Here is a 19,444-nt window from a genome sequence, read left to right as displayed (position 1 = left end):
CACACGGTTATGTAGCTTAAAACATTATCAATCTGAGTGCACTCAGCAACAAGCGTGAAACTTCACAAAAATGAAAACAACTTTCTTCACGTGAAACGCTGATATGTGAACATTTCAAACAGGTAGAAAAAAAGACATGAATTACAAAGGATCATTCCCCATTATTAAAATCACACAAAAACAGTTCAACTGCAGCAAGAAGAAGTCGCAGCAAGTGCGTTTCTAATCCCATACATTAAAGTACAGTATTCTTTGAGAATTTACAAACCTATTTCAACCCAAACTAAGAGCAGAGACCAACAACAAGAAACAGCACCCAGAAATAATTTCCAGGTCAAAGTGCAAGTTATCTAATCAAGGTAGAGGTATAGACAGAGGACTCTTCTGAAAACAAATTCTTCGAATAATGAAAGCTTTTTTGTTGCAGATTCTCATCAAAAGAAAGCGTCAAGGAGACAACAACAGCAAAGTGCAGCCAAACTGCATAGTTCATTAGGTTAGTTAGAATTAAAACATGACATTGCTGTGCACATGAGAATAGCTGTTATATTCCAAAACATCTTTGTTATAATCTCTTAGTTTGAAACTAGGTGGCAGAAATCACCAAGGTTGTTTAGCTGTGGGATACAACAATGCACAAGGAATAAAACAAGATTTCACATTATATGAATTAAAAATGAACAATAGGTAGCAAACAAACACCAAACTTTATTCGCTCGATTATAACTATACCAAGATTTCAGAATGTAAGTTATTGAAAAAAACGATTTCAGAACATTACAGTAAACTGGTTTCTTTATTTGCGTATTATATCTGTTAAAATGACAACAATTTGGTGTTTTGACTGAGTAGGGGCAGAGCGGGATTTCCTGAGTATGTTTAGTTTGAGAGCAATGTGTGATCTTGAGTCTACGACAACAGCATATTACGAAAACATGATCATTACATGGCTGAGCACATTTACAGCTGTTATATTCCAAAACATCCTCGTGATTATCCCTTAGTTCCAAACCAAGTGGCAGAAATCACTAAGGTACTTGTTTTAGCTGTGGGATGTAACAATGTACAAGTAATAAAACAAAAAACTTTAAATATGAATAAAAAATGAACAGTTGATAGCAAACAAACACTAAACTTTATTGCCTCCATTATAACTTTATCAGGATTTAAGAACATTGCAGATTTGGCTGAATTATGGCAGTAATTTGGTGTTTTGACCAAGAGGAGGGGCAGGGTGGGAGTATGCTTAGTTTGAGAGTAATATATGATCTTGAGTCTATGACAACACCATATTACGATTAACTTGTGGAAAGAAGTTTGCAACATCGTCAACTTCTCGGACAAACTGTATAGTGTAATTTGATTATTAACTACAACATGTTAAGTAGTATAAGATCTTGTTGGGGCCTTACTATGACACTTTAAATGACAGTTTAAAACAACAGAGCCAGGTTTACGTCGAGTCTTCGCACCCCATATATTTAATCTAAATTAAGCGAGTGTTAAGTGGTATAAGACCGTGTTGGGACCTTCCTCTCGCATCTTAAGATTTTAGTGCGATTGGTTACATAACACAACGTAGAGAGTGGTAATCACCGAAAATAACAGATTTCATGTACTTCTCTTTTTTGATTTAAACTCAAATCCCCGACACCTTAAGATTTTAATGTGATTGGTTACATAACACACCGTAGAGAGTGGTAATCACCGAAAATAACAGATTTCATGTACTTATCTTTTTTGATTTAAACTCAAATCCTCTGACACCATAAGAAGATTTTAGTGTGATTGATTACTTAACACAACGTAGAGAGTGGTAATCACCGAAAATAACACATTTCAAGTACTTTTCTTTTTTGATTTAAACTCAAATCAGTATCTACCTTTTACACCCCTTCTAAATCTCAACCCTAAAGATGCAAAGCACCCTAATTTAATCAACTAGTGAGATCCAAGCTCTTTCTGTTAAAGGAACATCACACATGATACCAAAATGTCTAAAAACTAACAAAAGACAACTAAGGGCGGCATGACAACAGCTAGATCAATGAAAGTACTAAGGATATATATACACACAATTATTGGTAGACTATCTCATCAACTAAAAATAATTAAATCAAGTGGATCACAAAAATAAAACTAATGACACAGTGAACAAATTGCGACCAGGTATTAAACTGTCAAGTGGGCAATTTTAAAAGACCAACCTGTAATTATTCAATATTTCAGATAATATTTTATATCTTCATTGTCATTGACGAATACTTAGTACAGTTAACACCCTATGTACCAACCGGATTGACCCTTTCACAACCCAGACGATCCCATCTCTAACTAAGATCATACATTCATATATTCTACCCAGATTTCCGCAAAAAAACCAATCATGCATGCAATGTGTGTGCGCACACACATATTGTGGCCGAACCAGGATTCAAAATGCCCAGGGGTCCAAATACTCTTTTTTTTTACTAATTTTCCGCAATCTACCAAAATTTCTAAAATTTTGAAGGGACAAAATGAATATTGAAGAGACTTACCATCCTTCCATGAACCCGCCGCTTTGCTTTTGCTGCTGCTGGGGTGGAGGAGCATATTGAGGAGCATAACCCTGAGGAGGATAACCCTGAGGTGCATAACCCTGAGGAGGATACCCTTGTGGAGGATAACCCTGAGGAGGATACCCTTGTTGAGGATACCCTTGTGGTGGATAACCTGGTTGAGGATAACCTTGTGGAGGGTATCCTTGTGGAGGAGGGTAACCTTGTTGAGGGTAACCTTGTTGAGGTGGATATCCATCTTTAGATTGCTGTCCATCTTTAGGTTGATCTGGTTGAGGATAACCTATACATGCATAACATCAATAAAAATAATTAACAAAAACCTCACTATGGATCAACACAGAAAACATTTATATATTTTAAAAAAGAAATGATCAAGAAGTGAAATTAACCTTGAGTGGGAGGATTTCCAACCGGAGGATAACTCATGATTAAATAATCTGTTGATTGTAATATTTGAGAAAGGATTAAGAAGATATATGGGTTTGTGATGAGAGATTTGGTACGAGGGTGGGGGAGGAGTTTGTATCCTCAACTTCCACCTTCTAAATCATGTGATTTGGCTGCACTTCATTTTATAGGGGATTGATAAATAAAACAAATATAAATGAGTCTCTCTTGCATGGTTAGCAATTAGCGTGCAAAGCCAAAACATAGTTAATTACTTCTTGGTCCGTTCTTCTCGATTGTTATTATTTTTAAAAAATGTCTGACACACGCATTGTCTCAATTGTTAATGTTTCTAAAAAAATGTCTCACACGCATTTTAAGATATATAGAAAGTATAATTTTATTTTAAAATTTTCTTTTTCCGAATAAAAATATAAACATTCTTTTATTATTCAGAAAAATAATTTTTTTAAGAAAATTATAAAACTATATTTTTTATTCATTTTAAAATGCAAGTCGTACACTCTCTCAGAAATGATAACAATTGGGTGAGACCGAGTGAGTATTTACTAGCTACAACCCGTCCCGGGCACGTTAATAATATTTTTAATTTTTATTTGTATTATATATAATTTTAATAAATTTTTAGTGTAAGTAATAAAATATTAAAAATTAAGTGATTAAAAAGTATTATCTTATTCTGATAAAGGATAATTGGTATAAAATAATAAGAGGCTGCTCACATTTGAATCATGTACAATTTTTTGTATCTTAAAAATATTAAAACCAATGTTTAATTCAATATACTTAGATTAGATTCGAACCTGAAAAATTCGACAGTGTATGTTTTTCATACTAAAATCTAACGGTTCTAATTATTTGATTAGTAAAATCTGATGTTTATGTACGAAATATCAAAAGAATGGATTACCTATATACATACTCCCTCCGTCCCACTGGGATGTTTACGTTTACTATTTGCACGCATTTCGAGACTTCTATAAATTATAATTTCATAATATATTTTTTTTTATTTTTTTTTGAATAAAAGTTTAAACATTAAACTTTTCTTCAGAAAAAAAATTTAAAAAATATTATAAAACTATACTTTAAATGAGTATTGAAAAGCGTGTCGAAAAGTAATGTTGATAGGGATAAATAAATTATGATTGTATAATTAAATACTGCATTAATTGTACAAACTGTGGGCTGCTAGGCCCAATAAAAAGATATATGATATTCAGACCAGAAAGGTTAAGCCTGATGGACCAGATCAGGCCTGATGGAATAAAAAAGGTCCAAAAGCCCTGATTATTAATTAATTTCGTAATTAATTAATAAGGGACAAATCAGATGTTGAAAAGAGTCCCGATAAGGATATAAATCCTTGGAGATTAGCCTCAAGGGGACCTAAAAGGATAAGGAATCAGTTTCCTACTACCTAGGACTCCAAAGTCCATTCTAATTATGAGACTTGCCCACCAAGTCTCCTATACCAAGTCCAATTCAAGGACTCCCAACATCTATATAAGGGGTCTCACCCCCATCAATCAGAACGACGTTTTTTGGCTTGATTCTCTAATTCACCGAGATACGTAGGCATCTCGTAAAGGCAGATTGAGTCACGAAATACGAGAGTAGCCATTAAAGGCCTTGAGCTCCCGAATCTTAATATTAAATACAGCAAGTAATAACCTTAGTTTTTTATCCACAACATTTGGCGCCGTCTGTGGGAAGCACAACAACAACCATGGCGAGAACACGGAGAACAATTGAAACTCTAGAGGAAGGAACACCATTAGAGACAACCCAGGTGATTTCATCAACCGTGGAGGTTCCTCCCCATTCAACTTATGCATCTACTCAGGAGGAAACCCAGACAGGGGCAACTCAACCCCAGCTACAAGGGACAACTCCCCTGATTCAAGGTACGAATCCTCAAGTTCAACAAATACATATACCAGTGAATTCTCGACCCGTCGGGTATGAATATTCAACTATTGTTACTACTAACCCCCCTTATGGGATGCCCCTTCACCCTGAGGTTGGAGGAAGCGGATATGCTGGGCGAAGCGAAGCACGAGGGCGGTCGCCCCCCTATATACGAGGTTTGGATCCTATCCCTGAGGATCGGGAATTTTCTGGTCCATACACTGAGAGAGACTCTGAATCTTCGGATGATGAAGTGGCCCCAAGAAGGAGGCGTCCTGGAAAAGAGCCAATGGCCGATGGAAGGCAACGCCCCCAAAGCACCCCAGGGGCGAATCCCCAAGAAGTGCAGGAAAAGATCAGGGCTCATGAGGCTGAAATCCAAAGGCTGAGGCGTGATTTGGAGGCTCACCAAGCCACCAGACCCCACATACCTCCTAGGGGGAGAAATCCTCCTCCTATCATAGACCTGGATGGTCCGGTAAGAAGAAGGGCTGCTGTCCCAAGAACTGATCCAAGTAATCTCCTTCCCCTTGGAGATCCTGATGATCCAACTCCACCCTTCACAGAAGAGATAATGAATGCCCATATCTCAAGGAAATTCAAGATGCCCACTATCAAAGCCTATGATGGCACTGGAGACCCCGCTAATCATGTTAGGACATTCTCTAATGCACTGCTGCTGCAACCCGTGAATGATGCTATAAAATGTCGGGCCTTCCCTCAAACCCTGTCGGGAATGGCTCAAAGATGGTATAGTCGCCTACCCCCAAATTCTATTGGATCATTCAGAGAATTAAGTCAGGCTTTTATTAAGCAATTCATCAGTGGAAGAGTCCATGAGAAAAGTTCAGCATCTCTTATGAGTCTTGTGCAGGGAGCTAAGGAATCCTTAAGAGAATACCTGAATCGTTTTACAAAGGAGGCTTTAAAAGTCCCAGACCTTGATGATAAGGTAGCCATGATAGCACTACAACAAGGAACTAGGGATGAGTTTTTCAAGATGTCTTTGGCCAAACGACCCCCTGAGAGCATGTTGCAGCTCCAAGAGAGGGCAGGGAAGTATATCAAGGTTGAAGAAAGTATGAGGAAGACCGTAGTAAGTAATGAGCCCACTGGAGGCAAGAAACGAAAAACTGATTTGGAGTATATCGCTAAGGACAAATATCCTAGAACCGAACAAAACCCTGATTCAACCCCCAAGAAGGGAGGACCTGGGCAAAAGTTCACTGAATACGCTAAGCTGAATGCTCCCAGAAGTCAGATTTTGATGGAGATTGAGAAAGACAGAGATATTCGCTGGCCTAAGCCCTTGAAGGCTGATCCCGCCAAGCTAGATAAGGGCAAGTATTGCAGGTTTCACAAAGATGTTGGCCATGACACCGATGAATGTAGGCAATTGAAAGATGAAATTGAGTTTTTGATTCGAAAAGGAAGATTAAACAAGTATACTGGAGATGGAGGGGACAGAAATAATAATGGAAGGAAGAACTTTGAAGATCGTAGGAGGGACCAAGACGATCAGGGGAGAAACCCCCAGCCTAGAGGACCAGTTATAAACACCATTTATGGAGGGCCGAGACCTCGAGGGCCTGTGATAAACACGATCTTTGGAGGTCCAACTGCTGTTGGATTGTCCAAAAATTCCAGAAAGGCATATACTAGAGAGGTTATGCATATTGTTGGAGAAGCCCCGAAGAGGGCCAGGACAGAAGTAACATTGGCTTTTGATGATTCCGACCTAGAGGGTGTGAAGTTTCCCCATGACGACCCGCTGGTCATAACACCAATAATAGGAAATAGCCCGGTTAAGAGGGTCCTTGTGGATAATGGTGCTTCTGTGGATATCTTGCTCCACGACACCTTTCTAAGGATGGGGTATAACGACTCCCAGTTAACACCAACCGACATGCCGATATATGGATTTGCTGGAGTAGAATGTCCTGTGGAAGGGATAATCAAATTGCCAACCACCATAGGTACGGAGCCAAGGCAAGCAACGCAGATGCTGGATTTCGTGGTGGTAAAGGCTAGTTCAACTTATAATGCTATCATGGGGAGAACAGGGATACATGCCTTCAAGGCAGTCCCCTCTTCCTACCATTCAGTCATGAAGTTTCCCACCCGAAACGGGATTGGAGAAGAAAGAGGAGATCAAAAAATGGCTAGAAGCTGTTATGTGCCCTCTTTGAGGGCAGATGGAGTCGGGGGGCAGGTTCTTCCTATTGAAGATATGGATGTTCGAGAAAATGATGAGAATAGAGGAAGGCCAGCAGAAGAATTGGTCTCGGTTCCTTTAGACCCCGAGAATCCTGAGAGGACGACTTTCATTGGAGCCACATTAGAGGAGCCCCTTAGAGGGAAGTTAGTGAAATTTTTGCAAGAAAATAGTGATGTGTTTGCATGGTCAGCAGTTGATATGCCAGGCATAGACCCGGAGTTAATTACTCACAAGCTAAACGTAGATCCAAGCCGGAAGACAGTGAAACAAAAGAAAAGAAATTTTGCCCCGGAAAGACAAGAGGCTATAAAGCAGGAAGTGGAAAAGCTCTTAGAGGCTGGTTTCATTGAGGAGATTCAATTTCCGGAGTGGTTAGCAAACCCTGTAATGGTGAAGAAGGCTAATGGAAAGTGGAGGATGTGTATAGACTTCACCGATCTGAATGATGCATGCCCCAAAGACTGTTTTCCGCTGCCTAGAATTGATACTTTGATTGATGCCACCGCTGGACATGAGATGCTGAGTTTCATGGATGGGTTTAGCGGATACAACCAGATCAAAATGCATAAGGATGACATTCCAAAGGTATCATTTATCACTGACTTTGGTATTTATTGTTATCTTGTTATGGCGTTTGGTCTCAAGAATGCAGGAGCCACCTATCAAAGGTTGGTGAATAGAATTTTTAAGGATCTTATTGGTAAGACTATGGAAGTCTATGTTGATGACATGTTAGTCAAGAGTCTAGTAAAGACTGATCATATAGCCCATTTAAGGGAAGCTTTTGAGGTCCTGAGGTACCACAAGATGATGTTGAATCCGACGAAGTGTGCTTTCGGAGTAGGATCTGGAAAATTCTTGGGATTGATGGTCTCGAAGAGGGGAATTGAGGCAAATCCCGATTAAATAAAGGCAATCCTGGACATGGAACCCCCCAAAACTGTCAAGGATGTTCAGAAGCTCACAGGAAGGGTTGCTGCGTTAGGACGATTCATCTCCAAGTCAGGAGACAAGTGCTTGTCATTTTTCAAGTCACTAAAGAACATCAAAGACTTTGTATGGAGTGAGGAAAATCATAAGGCATTTGAAGAGTTAAAGAAGTATATGGGCCAGGCCCCATTGTTGGCCAAGCCAGTTCTGAATGAAGTTTTATTCTTGTACTTGGCTGTTTCAGAGAGCGCCTTGAGCGCCGTGTTGGTTAAGGAGGAACTGAAAGTCCAGAAACCCGTATACTATGTCAGCAAAATTTTGCATGGTGCTGAGTTGAATTATTCAGCCATTGAGAAATTCGCTTTAGCCTTGGTAATGGCTTCAAGAAAGCTGCGTCCTTATTTTCAAGCTCACCAAATTGAAGTGCTAACAAATCAGCCACTGAGAAATATCATTCACATTCCCAAGGCAAGTGGGAGACTGATTAAGTGGGCAATAGAGTTGGGAGAGTTCGATCTCAAGTATAAGCCACGTACGGCCATAAAAGCCCAGGCACTAGCTGACTTCGTGGTGGAATGTACCATACCCAACCAAGAAGTCGGGGGGCAGGAAGATACCATACCTCAAGACAAGGGAGTCGACAATGGGGACAAGGAGAAAGAATATTGGGTTCTCTATTTTGATGGAGCATCAAAAACAAATTCCAGTGGAGCAGGGTTGGTTTTGCAAAGCCCTGATGGATTCTTAATTGAGTATGCCATGAAGCTAGACTTCCCAACCACAAACAATGAGGCAGAGTATGAAGCCCTGATTGATGGCCTTGGTCTAGCTGGGACACTTAGAGTCAAAAACTTAAAGGTCCGTGGAGACTCGAAGTTGATCATATCCCAGGTAAAGGGAGAATTTGAGGCAAGGGATGATACGATGGCTAAGTATGTTCGCCTAGTAAGGGCTGTGATGACCCAATTTAATGAATGCCATGTTGAACACATTCCAAGGGAAGAAAATGCTAAAGCAGATGCGCTATCAAAGTTTGCTTCATCTGAGATTGAAGAAAGTTCAGGAAGTGTGTACTTCCGTGTTTTGAAGACACGAAGCATAGATGTTAAGCTTGTGGCTCCCGTAGGCTTGGGGACGTCATGGATTGATCCCATCAAGGCTCACATTCAGACCGGTTGGTTGCCAAGCGATGCAATTGAGGCACGGAAGTTAACTGTTCGAGCACTAAGGTACTCTTTGATAGATGGGATTCTATATAAAAGATCTTTCGTGGTTCCTTACTTGAGGTGTCTCAGGCCCGATGAGGCACGCTTAGCTCTTGAGGAAGTGCATGGAGGTATTTGTGGGCAACACTTGGGGGGCAGGGCCTTGGCTCATAAGATAACCCGTTTAGGCTTCTATTGGCCAGAAATGATGGCTGATGCCAAAGAATATGTAAAGAAGTGTGATCGCTGTCAGAAGCATGCACCAGTCGCCAGACAACCCCCCGAGATGCTGACCTCTATCAACTCACCTATTCCCTTTGCTATGTGGGGGATGGATATTCTAGGGCCTTTTCCTATGGCCACAGCACAAAGGAAGTTTCTGATTGTAGCCATTGATTATTTCACCAAGTGGATCGAAGCCAAACCTTTGGCCAAAATCACAACTAAGCAGGTTGCACAATTCCTGTGGGAAAACATTATGTGCCGATATGGAATTCCCCGTATCCTCGTCACTGACAATGGAACACAATTCAACAACGAGGAATTTAAGAAGTATTGCGAAGAAAATGAAATTGAGTTACGGTTCACCTCTATGGCTCACCCGCAAGCCAATGGGCAAGCGGAGGTAGCAAATCGGATAATCCTGGATGGACTAAAGAAGAGGATCGAAAAGTCAAGAAATAATTGGGTGGATGAGATACTTCCCATATTATGGGCCTATAGGACTACATGTAGAGTCACGACAGATGCAACTCCTTTCATGTTGGCATATGGGGCAGAAGCAGTAGTTCTCGTGGAGATATCACATTCCTCTCCAAGGATTCAGGCTTTTGATGAAAAAGAAAATGAAGAAGGGCAGAAGTTAGCCCTGGATTTAATCGATGAAGTGCGAGATAAAGCACATGCAAAGATAGTAGAATATCAAAAAAAAGCTTCATTCTACTACAACTTAAGGGTTAAAGAGAGGTTTTTTAAACAAGGTGATCTAGTTTTGAGAAAAATAGAGGCTTCTGGTGTTGGACAGAAAGGAAAGCTCGCCCCAAATTGGGAAGGGCCGTACAGAGTCAAGAGCGTTCAGGGTAGAGGAACCTACAAGCTGGAAACTATGGATGGTTTTGAAGTCCCGAGGACCTGGCATGCACAAAACCTGAAGGTTTACTACGTGTAAGATAGGCTAAGTACGATTCTCACTTGTCATTGTGACAAATAGGTTTATATTCCAGTAGAATTTACAATGTCTAGTTATTATTGATTAGGGTCGAACCCATGCTGTGTAAGGTTTTGAAAAACCAGACTTCATATTAAAGAGCTTGAAATTATTTCAATCCAAGGATGTTTAAGGTTCAAATGCATATTAAGATTGTAAAGTTAAAACAGAAAAAGGCAAGAAAAGCAACGTATAAAACATAACCCCGAAGGGTAACAAGTTCTGATATAAATAAAGTTCAAAAAGAAGATATACAAAAAGCTAGGCCTTGGAAGGCTGAGATTCCTCAGAACCACTATCCGAAGTCTCTTCGGAAGTTTCAGTCGTTTCTTCGGACGTCTCGGTCGTCCCCTCCGAAGTCCCTGTAGAAGTTCCCTCAGCAGGAGATGATGGCTATTGAGGCGCTGCTTTGGGAGATTCTTCCACCCTGGCCTTCTTAGCGACAGGCTCGAATTCCTCCTCGGAGGAAACTTCCTCCTCTCCATCCTTGATCATGCCAGCAAGCTTTTCAGTAACACCTCCAAGCTCTGGAACCCGCACTGGGCAAGGAAAGGGCGACTGCTCAAGGACCTCGGGAAACTCATCCTGGATGGCCTCCACAGCAGCGTTCCAGCCTTCCTTATAGCTAACAGGATGAAGAAGGGCGTCATGCTCCACCATCAAGTCTTTGAATTCTTGAGTGTCCATCCAGCCATCAAAGGCTTTTTCCTTCTGCGCCTTCAAGATGACATTTTCAGCCCGGGCCGTCTCCAGGTCAGAAGTGGAAGAGGCCAATTGAGCTTCAAGGGCCTCAATTTTTTGATTGGCCTCCTCCAACTTCTTGTTGGCATCTTCCAGGCCAACCTTCCAAGCATTGGCTTGGTGAATTGCCCCTTAAAAATAGGCGTTAGCCTGCAAGAGAAAACAACAAAGGTTTAGAAAAGAAAGAAAAGAGAATTGTAAAAGGCATAAGTAAAGTACGTACCGTCGCCAGAGCTTGGGCTCCAAACAGCTCATTCCCCTCCAAGTCCTGTTGAAGGACAAAATCTTGATAATCCACCGGGGAAATGGAATGCTTAGACCATTCCTTGGACAGGGCCGTGCTGCCCACAATTGAGTCCTTGCCCCGGATCCCCCAAGCAGGTTAAAAATAGGCACCTGGCCTCTGCTTGGTGCGCAGAACTTGGCTGGGGCCTTCCTCATCTGGCTCCGTTGCCTGAAGAAAGAACTCCGGGAAGCGGTCACCCAGTCGAGGGTCCTTAAAGATCTTCCCGGCCCTCTTCATCCTGGTTGTCTCCAGGTCCTTCGGCTTGGTAGCCTCCTCAATCTTCTCAGTCACTGCAACAAACAAAGTCAGTTGAAAATCAATGAAATAAAAGTGCAGGAAATAAAGGAGATAAGAAAGGGAACTTACTTTTCTTATTAACGGGCGAAAGGCCGCGTTCTACCAGGACGGTCTCCCGGATAAGGTCCCAACAATGGGAAGTGCCGTTGTCTTGCGTAAGGAGGTTGAAACCTCTAGCCTCCTCCTCAGACAAAGTTATGTCATTCGGGCTCCCGTTTACGGCCAGCCCAAAGGATGATCGAAACAGGGAGCCCCAATCTCCACCTTCCCAAATAACAAACAAAAAATCTTTCTTCCACCCCAAGTTGTTGTCAGGGATGGACTTCCCATTCACGATATGGGGGATAGTGGGGCGCTGGTTGATAGAAACCCAACCCGGACTTTTATCAGGGCTGTTTTTGAACTGAAAAATCTTCCTGAAGACAGCAACAGATGTGGGGACGTTGTGCTTGGCGTATTGCGACAGATAGCACAGAATCAACCTCCAGGAATTAGGGGGAAGTTGGCAAGGGCTGATGCCCACATCAGCCAGTAGCAAAGGAATGAATGGATGAAAAGGGAGTCTAATACCTGCCCTCAGAGTATCCCTATAGACGCATAGCGCGTCCTTCTTCCACTGACAGGCCCTGTCGTCCGGACCCGCAAGAACCAGCTTAAAAGGCTCCTTGATTTTGAAGCAGCTGCTCAACTTTTCCAGCTCCTTGGGATCCCGTAAAGCACTGATATGATCGTGCGCGTCCAGATGCGCATCAGACGGATACTCGTCCCCTCGAGTGTTGATCATGTCGATTAAGGAAGTATACCTCGATCGAATAGGAAAATCATTGGACTTTCTAGCCACGTTCATCTTGGCCAAACGAGTCATTCTTTTGTCAGCCATCTGAAAAAAGTATGAGGCACGTAAATAGGCTATCTTAAAATGGCACACAATGGAAAAATAGAAACGAAAAGCAAAGGGAGGAATCTTACCTAAAGAAGCACTCCTGAAAAAGGCTTTGAGCTCCGACTTGCTGTTATTGCTCTGAGAATCTTAGCAGGAGGATAAAGAAGAAAATTAAGAAATGAGAAAGTGAGGAGTAATAGCCTTTCCTCATTCCTTTATATAGGAGGAAAAAGAAGTTGAAGGGACGAAAAGCCCATTAAGAACAAAGGCCCATAAGAAGAGGCCCAGAAAAAAGAACATTCCAGAATATACCTAGGAATTCTAGGGCATTCTAAACAGGGTGTGTTAAGCCCAACAATATTTGATAAAGCCCAATGAGAAGGCCCAGTAATATTTGACAAAGCCCAATAAAGAGGCCCAACAATATTTGATAAAGCCCAATAAAAGAGGCCCAATAAGATTTGAAAAGGCCCAATAAAAGAGGCCCAATGAGATTTGAAAAGCCCAATAATAGAAGCTCAGTAAAATTTTATAGGGCCCAACAAAAAGGCCAGGCCCAAATCCAATTAGGATTTGGAAAATACAATACCCTAAATTAAAGCTAAATAAAGAAGGCTAGTGAAAGACCAGGAACCAGGTCGAAATCCAGGTCGTGAATCCTGCCCGAAATCTTTCGAGTAGACACCCGAAAATAACGGGTAAAAAAGACCAGAATCCAGGTCGAATTCCAGGTCGTGAATCCTGCCCGAAATCTTTCGAGCAGACACCCGAAAATAACGGGTAAAAAAGACCAGAATCCAGGTCGAATTCCAGGTCGTGAATCCTGCCCGAAATCTTTCGAGCAGACACCCGAAAATAGCTGGAATAACGGGACTGAATTGAGGTCGAAGCTTCGACCAGGAATGAGGTCGAATAAACCAAGCATCTTTCAAAAAATGGGGATTAAAAACCCAGGTCGAAGTTCGACTAGGTACCTGGTCGAATTCCAGGTCGTGGATCCTAGTCGAAATCCTTCGACCAGGAAACAAGAAAATCAAGGAATTTTCGAACAGGATTCAGGTCGAAATATCGACTAGAATCCTAGTCGAAATCCTAGTCGAAATCCTAGTCGATAGGCTCATGACAAGAAGCTAAAAAAAAAAAAAGGGGGGGTGGAATTTTCGACCTAGATCCAGGTCGAATTTTCGACTAGGATCCTGGTCGAATTCCAGGTCCTAGATCCAGGTCGAAATTTCGACTAGGATCCTGGTCGAATTCCAGGTCGTGGATCCTAGTCGAATTCCTTCGACCAGGATGACAAGGCTGGCCCCTATTTTCGACTAGGATCCAGGTCGAAATTTCGACTAGGATCCTGGTCGAAAAAAGGGCTGGAAATTTGAAGAATCCAGAAAATAGGGAAAATTCCAGAAAATAAGGAAAAATCGTAGAAAATTAGGGAAAATTCCAGAAAATAAGGAAAAATCCCAGAAAATTAGGGAAAATTCCAGAAAATAAGGAAAAATCCCAGAAAATCCCAGAAAATTAGGGAAAATCCCAGAAAATTAGGGAAAAATCCCAGAAAATTAGGGAAAATCCCAGAAAATTAGGGAAAAATTCCAGAAAATTAGGGAAAAATCAAGAAAATAAGGGAAAAATCCCGGAAATAAGGGAAAAATTCCTGGAAATTAAGATAATTCCTGAATAAAAGGAAAAATTCATTATAAATGTGTAGGTCGCTCCACACTTTACGGAAAAACGAAACCCTGTAAGGGAACAAATAGACTTAACTTCTGCGAAACCTAATCAATGTTTCCCAAAAGTTGGGGGGCAAATGATAGGGATAAATAAATTATGATTGTATAATAAATACTGCATTAATTGTACAAACTGTGGCCTGCTAGGCCCAATAAAAAGATATATGATATTCAGACCAGAAAGGTTAAGCCTGATGGACCAGATCAGGCCTGATGGAATAAAAAAGGTCCAAAAGCCCTGATTATTAATTAATTTCGTAATTAATTAATAAGGGACAAATCAGATGTTGAAAAGAGTCCCGATAAGGATATAAATCCTTGGAGATTAGCCTCAAGGGGACCTAAAAGGATAAGGAATCAGTTTCCTACTACCTAGGACTCCAAAGTCCATTCTAATTATGAGACTTGCCCACCAAGTCTCCTATACCAAGTCCAATTCAAGGACTCCCAACATCTATATAAGGGGTCTCACCCCCATCAATCAGAACGACGTTTTTTGGCTTGATTCTCTAATTCACAGAGATACGTAGGCATCTCGTAAAGACAGATTGAGTCACGAAACACGAGAGCAGCCATTAAAGGCCTTGAGCTCCCGAATCTTAATATTAAATACAGCAAGTAATAACCTTAGTTTTTTATCCACAACAAATGTAAACAACTCGATAGGACCAAGGTAGCATTATACACCACTATTATACACCTGATTATTATAGTTCAGTTAAAAAATGTATATTCTAGAGAGAGAATTCGTCTTTCTCACTAGAATTACTTCCCGCCTAGCGAACAATCACTTTTTCGGCCAAAAAGCATTTCAAGGTCCCTTCTTTGTTTTTGATTCACACTCGACATATATTGTACTTCCAGAATCCCCTTTTCATTCTCTTCCAGATCCAAGTTCTCTCACACTTGATCTGTTCCATTTCATCATAAATTGAAAACTCAGAACATTCCGGTTCGATGAACTCAGAAGAATTTTTACACTTGGTTGGCCAAAACTATATTTGGCGCTGCATTTGTACCTCGTCTCATTATTTTGTTATTGTGGTTCATAAGGAAGCCTCATTCTACACTAATGATGTTGCACTTCAAGAACCTTTATCTCTGGGAACCTAATAAGACTGAGTCTTCAGATGATGCAAAAGCCAATAGTGGCATGCTGATGATGGACACTAAAATCCAGTATAAGAAGAGTATAAAACAAGTTGTGCAGAATCAAGTAGTGACCAATTTAGAAAATAGCATATGGAATTACCGAATTAGTTCAGTAGAATTGGTTACTTAAATAAGTCAACATTCTGTTTGACTTGTCTACTTTGTATAAATATCATAGACTGATGAGTTTTCATTTTGAGTTTATCAAACATATCATTTTCGTTTTCTTCTTTCACAAGTTTATTCTCTGTATGCATATACTCACAAATATACATACAATTTAGTTACTTCAATTCTATTATGGTATCAGAGCCTTCCATGACTGATCTTCGATCCGCTTACCAGTACGTTTTCCGATCTCGATCTTCATCTTCTTCAGGTCACTTCGTTTTATGATGCTTTCTAATTGATCTCGCGAGCTTGATTTGTGCTATTTTACGATTTTTATGTTCTTCAAACCCTAGATTTACAGTCATGGTGCGTAATAGCTTTTCTGATGTACTTCAAGGTAATCATAATAATAGTTCTACATCTAAAACTAATGAAGCAGATCTTGAGGCTAATCAAACTGATGAGAAGTCTGGAGAGACTAGTCATGAGAAACTTTTGTATAATGTTAATTGTGTAGAGAACAATTTACATCCTCTGTATTTACATAACAATGATCATCCAGGACTTGTACTAATTGCTAAGAAATTAGTCGGTCCAGATAACTATGCTCCGTGGAGTAGATCTATGCAAATTGTGTTGAATGCTCGCAATAAGTATGGCATAGTTAATGGCAGCTTTGAGAAGCCTGCACTAGATTCACATCTTTATCCTCAATGGTAACGAGTGAATGATTTAGTAATCACTTGGATTTTGAATTCGGTTGCTGAAGATATTAGTGATGGTTTGAATTATGTCACTACAGCTAGTGAGGTCTGGAACGAACTTGCTGAGAGATTTTCAGGAATTAGTGGTCATAGAATCTATCAAGTGATGAAGGATATTCACACGATTGAGCAAGGAAATAAATCTATTGAAGTTTATTTTCATAGATTAAAAGGTTTATGGGATGAATATGTTGTTTTAGAGCCTACAGTTAGCTGTGTTTGTGGTGCTCATAAGATTCAGATTGAAAGAGATCAGAAGAGGAAATTGCTACAGTTTTTGCTCAGTTTACATTACAGTAATTCTGCTGTTCGTGGACAAATTCTTTTGATGAATCTGTTACCTTCTGTATCTCAGGCTTATGCCTTTGTTAAGCAAGATGAGAAATCTAGACAAGATTTTCACTCTAATGTTTCTGATGCAACTTCAAGTGCTCATTTAGCTTTGTTGAATTCAGCTGTCAATGGTGCAACACCAATTAGCAATTATAACAACAAGATGTTCATTAATACCAAACCCTTGGGGCAAGGTGCTCCTGTTTCTGCAGGACAAACTAGATCAGTTTTAAAATGTTCATTTTGCAATTTCAATGGACACACAAGGGAGAATTGTTACAAATTAATTGGATATCCTCCAAACTAGATGAAGAAAGAAAAGCCTGAGTCTAGTATTTCTGATCAAACAGTTCAAGTTCCAAATAATCAGTTCAGGAATTTACCAAAAGTTAATCAAGTGTTTGCAGCTGGATCTAGTCCTTAAGTAGATTCTTCTTCTGCTTCTCAAATGCAACAACAAATTAATCAGCTCAGCCAGATGATGAGTATGTTTGTTGGTTCACCTAGAGACATTAAGAGTTCAGAGGATCATATAGAAGGTATGGTTACTGCTCGATCTAATCATGCTTCTGCTGCTATCTCTAAATTCACTTGGTTAATTGATACGGGGGCAACAAATCATATGTGTTGCTCTAGTTCTTTCTTAAAGGATATTATTCAGTTAATTTCTCCTATTCATGTGGTGCTACCAAATATAAACAATGTTCTTGTTACTCACACTAGTAGTATTGATATTATATCCAAAGTTCATCTTACAGATGTGTTCCTTATCCCGGATTTTTCTTATAATCTTTCTCTGTTCCTAAATGAACTTTAACTACTGGGGGTTGTGTTGATTTTCTACTTGATACTTGTGTATTTTGGGATAAAACAAAGTCCAATCTTCTTTCCACTGGTCATTTACACAATGGGCTCTATCAGTTAGAGAGTTCTTCAGATTCTTCATCAGTTCTTAATGCTGTTAAAACTGATAAGCATCTTAGTGCCATTTGGCATATGAGATTAGGTCATGCCTCATCATCAGTTTTACATCATATTCCAGATATTTCTCTTCATATTTCTGATGAGAACAATAAATCTTGTCCTATATGTCCCATTTCCAAACAAACTAAGCTTTCATTCTCTCTGAGTACCAGTCATGCTACACATTGTTTTGACTTAATTCATGTTGATCTTTGGGGCCCTATGCTTATGAAACGACTACTGATTGTAAGTATTTTCTCATAATAGTGGATGATCATTCGAGATCCGTGTGGACGTTCTTGTTGCCTACTAAACAACATGTCTTTAAGCAACTTGTGGATTTTTTTTCCTTTGTTCAGACCAAGTTTTCGACACCTATCAAACAATTTCGCAGTGATCATGGTACTGAATTTTTCAATCACTTCTTTACTACTTTCTTGGGTTCTAAAGGGGTGCTTCAACAGGCTTCTTATGTTGGTACACCTGCACTGAATGGCAGGGTTGAGCGGAAGCATAGACAGCTTCTTTCTGTGGCCAGATCTTTGCATTTTCAATCAGGTTTTCCCATATGATATTGAGGGGAGTGTTTGCTTACAGCAACACATATTATTAATAGATTGTCAACTCTTGTTTTCTAAAATAAAACACCTTTTTATTGTCTTTATAAAACTCATCCTGATTATACAGTTTTCAAGGTTTTTGGGTGTTTATGCTATGCGTCTATTCATGATTAAGATAAATTTGCTCCACGAGCAATTCGATGTATTTTTGTGGGATATCCATATGGCCATAAAGGGTACAGACTACTCAATCTAGAGACCAAGCAGATTTTTATCTCAAGACATGTTGTCTTTCATGAGACAAATTTCCCTTTCTTGAATGAGTCTTCAGAAATTAATTCTGCAGATCCACACTTTATTCAACCTTGGTTGAATTCATCTTCTACTCCTGACATTCCGCCTGTTACAAGTTCTACAGAGCAGCATTCTTTTTTTATAGTAATCCTACTCTCAGTGACAGTGTTCCTGCAGCTTCTAATGTTACAGCTGAATTTTCTGTTTCAAATTTTAATTCAGATTGTCATTTTTCTCCTCCTGATAGTGATACCTTAGTTACTATATCCTCTGATCCCTTTGTTATTCCAGTCCGTCAATCTACTAGGTGCAGAACACGTCCATCTTGGTGGCAAGATTATGTACTGCCTGCTTATATTGATCCTGCTTCTACATCCAATGTTGTGCTGACTAAGTATCCCATGGATTCTTTTCTTTCATCTCATGCTTATATATCTCAGTACTGTATTTTCATGGCAAAACTAAATCTTTATAAGGAGCCTACCACTTTTGCTAAAGCAGTTCTAGATCTTAAATGGGTGGACACCATGAATAAAGAATTGGATGCACTTGAAGCAAATCATACCTGGTCCCTCGTACCTTTGTCACCTGGTAAGCAAACAATAGGTTGCAAATGGGTTTATAAAATCAAATTTTTAGCCAATGGAGAAATAGACAGATACAAGGCACGTTTGGTAGCTAAAGGCTATACACAAGAGGAAGGTGTTGATTTTCATGATACATTTGTTCCTGTTGCTAAGGGTGTTACTGTTAAGGCTGTCATTGCTTTAACATCTTCTAAAAACTGGACTATTTTTCAGTTGGATATTAATAACGCATTTCTCCATGGTGACCTTTATGAAGAGGTTTACATGGATTTGCCTCTTGGTTATAAGCTCTCTCCT

At 40.0% G+C, this 19,444-nt stretch overlaps 2 protein-coding genes across 2 annotated transcripts; one reads left to right on the top strand and one right to left on the bottom strand.

Annotated features, from left to right (window-relative positions):
- Nucleotides 1-141: 141 nt before the first annotated feature.
- LOC141664046 (uncharacterized) lies at nt 142-3,152 on the bottom strand. The gene is made up of 3 exons (XM_074469906.1): nt 2,954-3,152; nt 2,541-2,844; nt 142-480 (listed from the first exon to the last, which is right to left on the bottom strand). The coding sequence occupies exons 1-3, from the start codon at nt 2,988-2,990 to the stop codon at nt 435-437; spliced, it is 387 nt and encodes a 128-aa protein (XP_074326007.1). The 5' UTR covers nt 2,991-3,152; the 3' UTR covers nt 142-434.
- Nucleotides 3,153-16,009: 12,857 nt separating this feature from the next.
- Nucleotides 16,010-17,050, top strand: LOC141665151 (uncharacterized). Its single transcript, XM_074471133.1, has 2 exons — nt 16,010-16,362; nt 16,423-17,050. Exons 1-2 carry the CDS (start codon nt 16,010-16,012, stop codon nt 17,048-17,050), a joined length of 981 nt encoding a protein of 326 aa, XP_074327234.1.
- Nucleotides 17,051-19,444: the final 2,394 nt, after the last annotated feature.

The sequence above is a fragment of the Apium graveolens genome, chromosome 6 (genome assembly GCF_009905375.1).
Source record: "Apium graveolens cultivar Ventura chromosome 6, ASM990537v1, whole genome shotgun sequence".
NCBI classification, from domain to species: Eukaryota; Viridiplantae; Streptophyta; class Magnoliopsida; order Apiales; family Apiaceae; genus Apium; species Apium graveolens.
The sequence above is the reverse complement of the archived record's forward strand: the minus strand, read 5'-3'. Positions and strand labels throughout refer to the sequence as shown.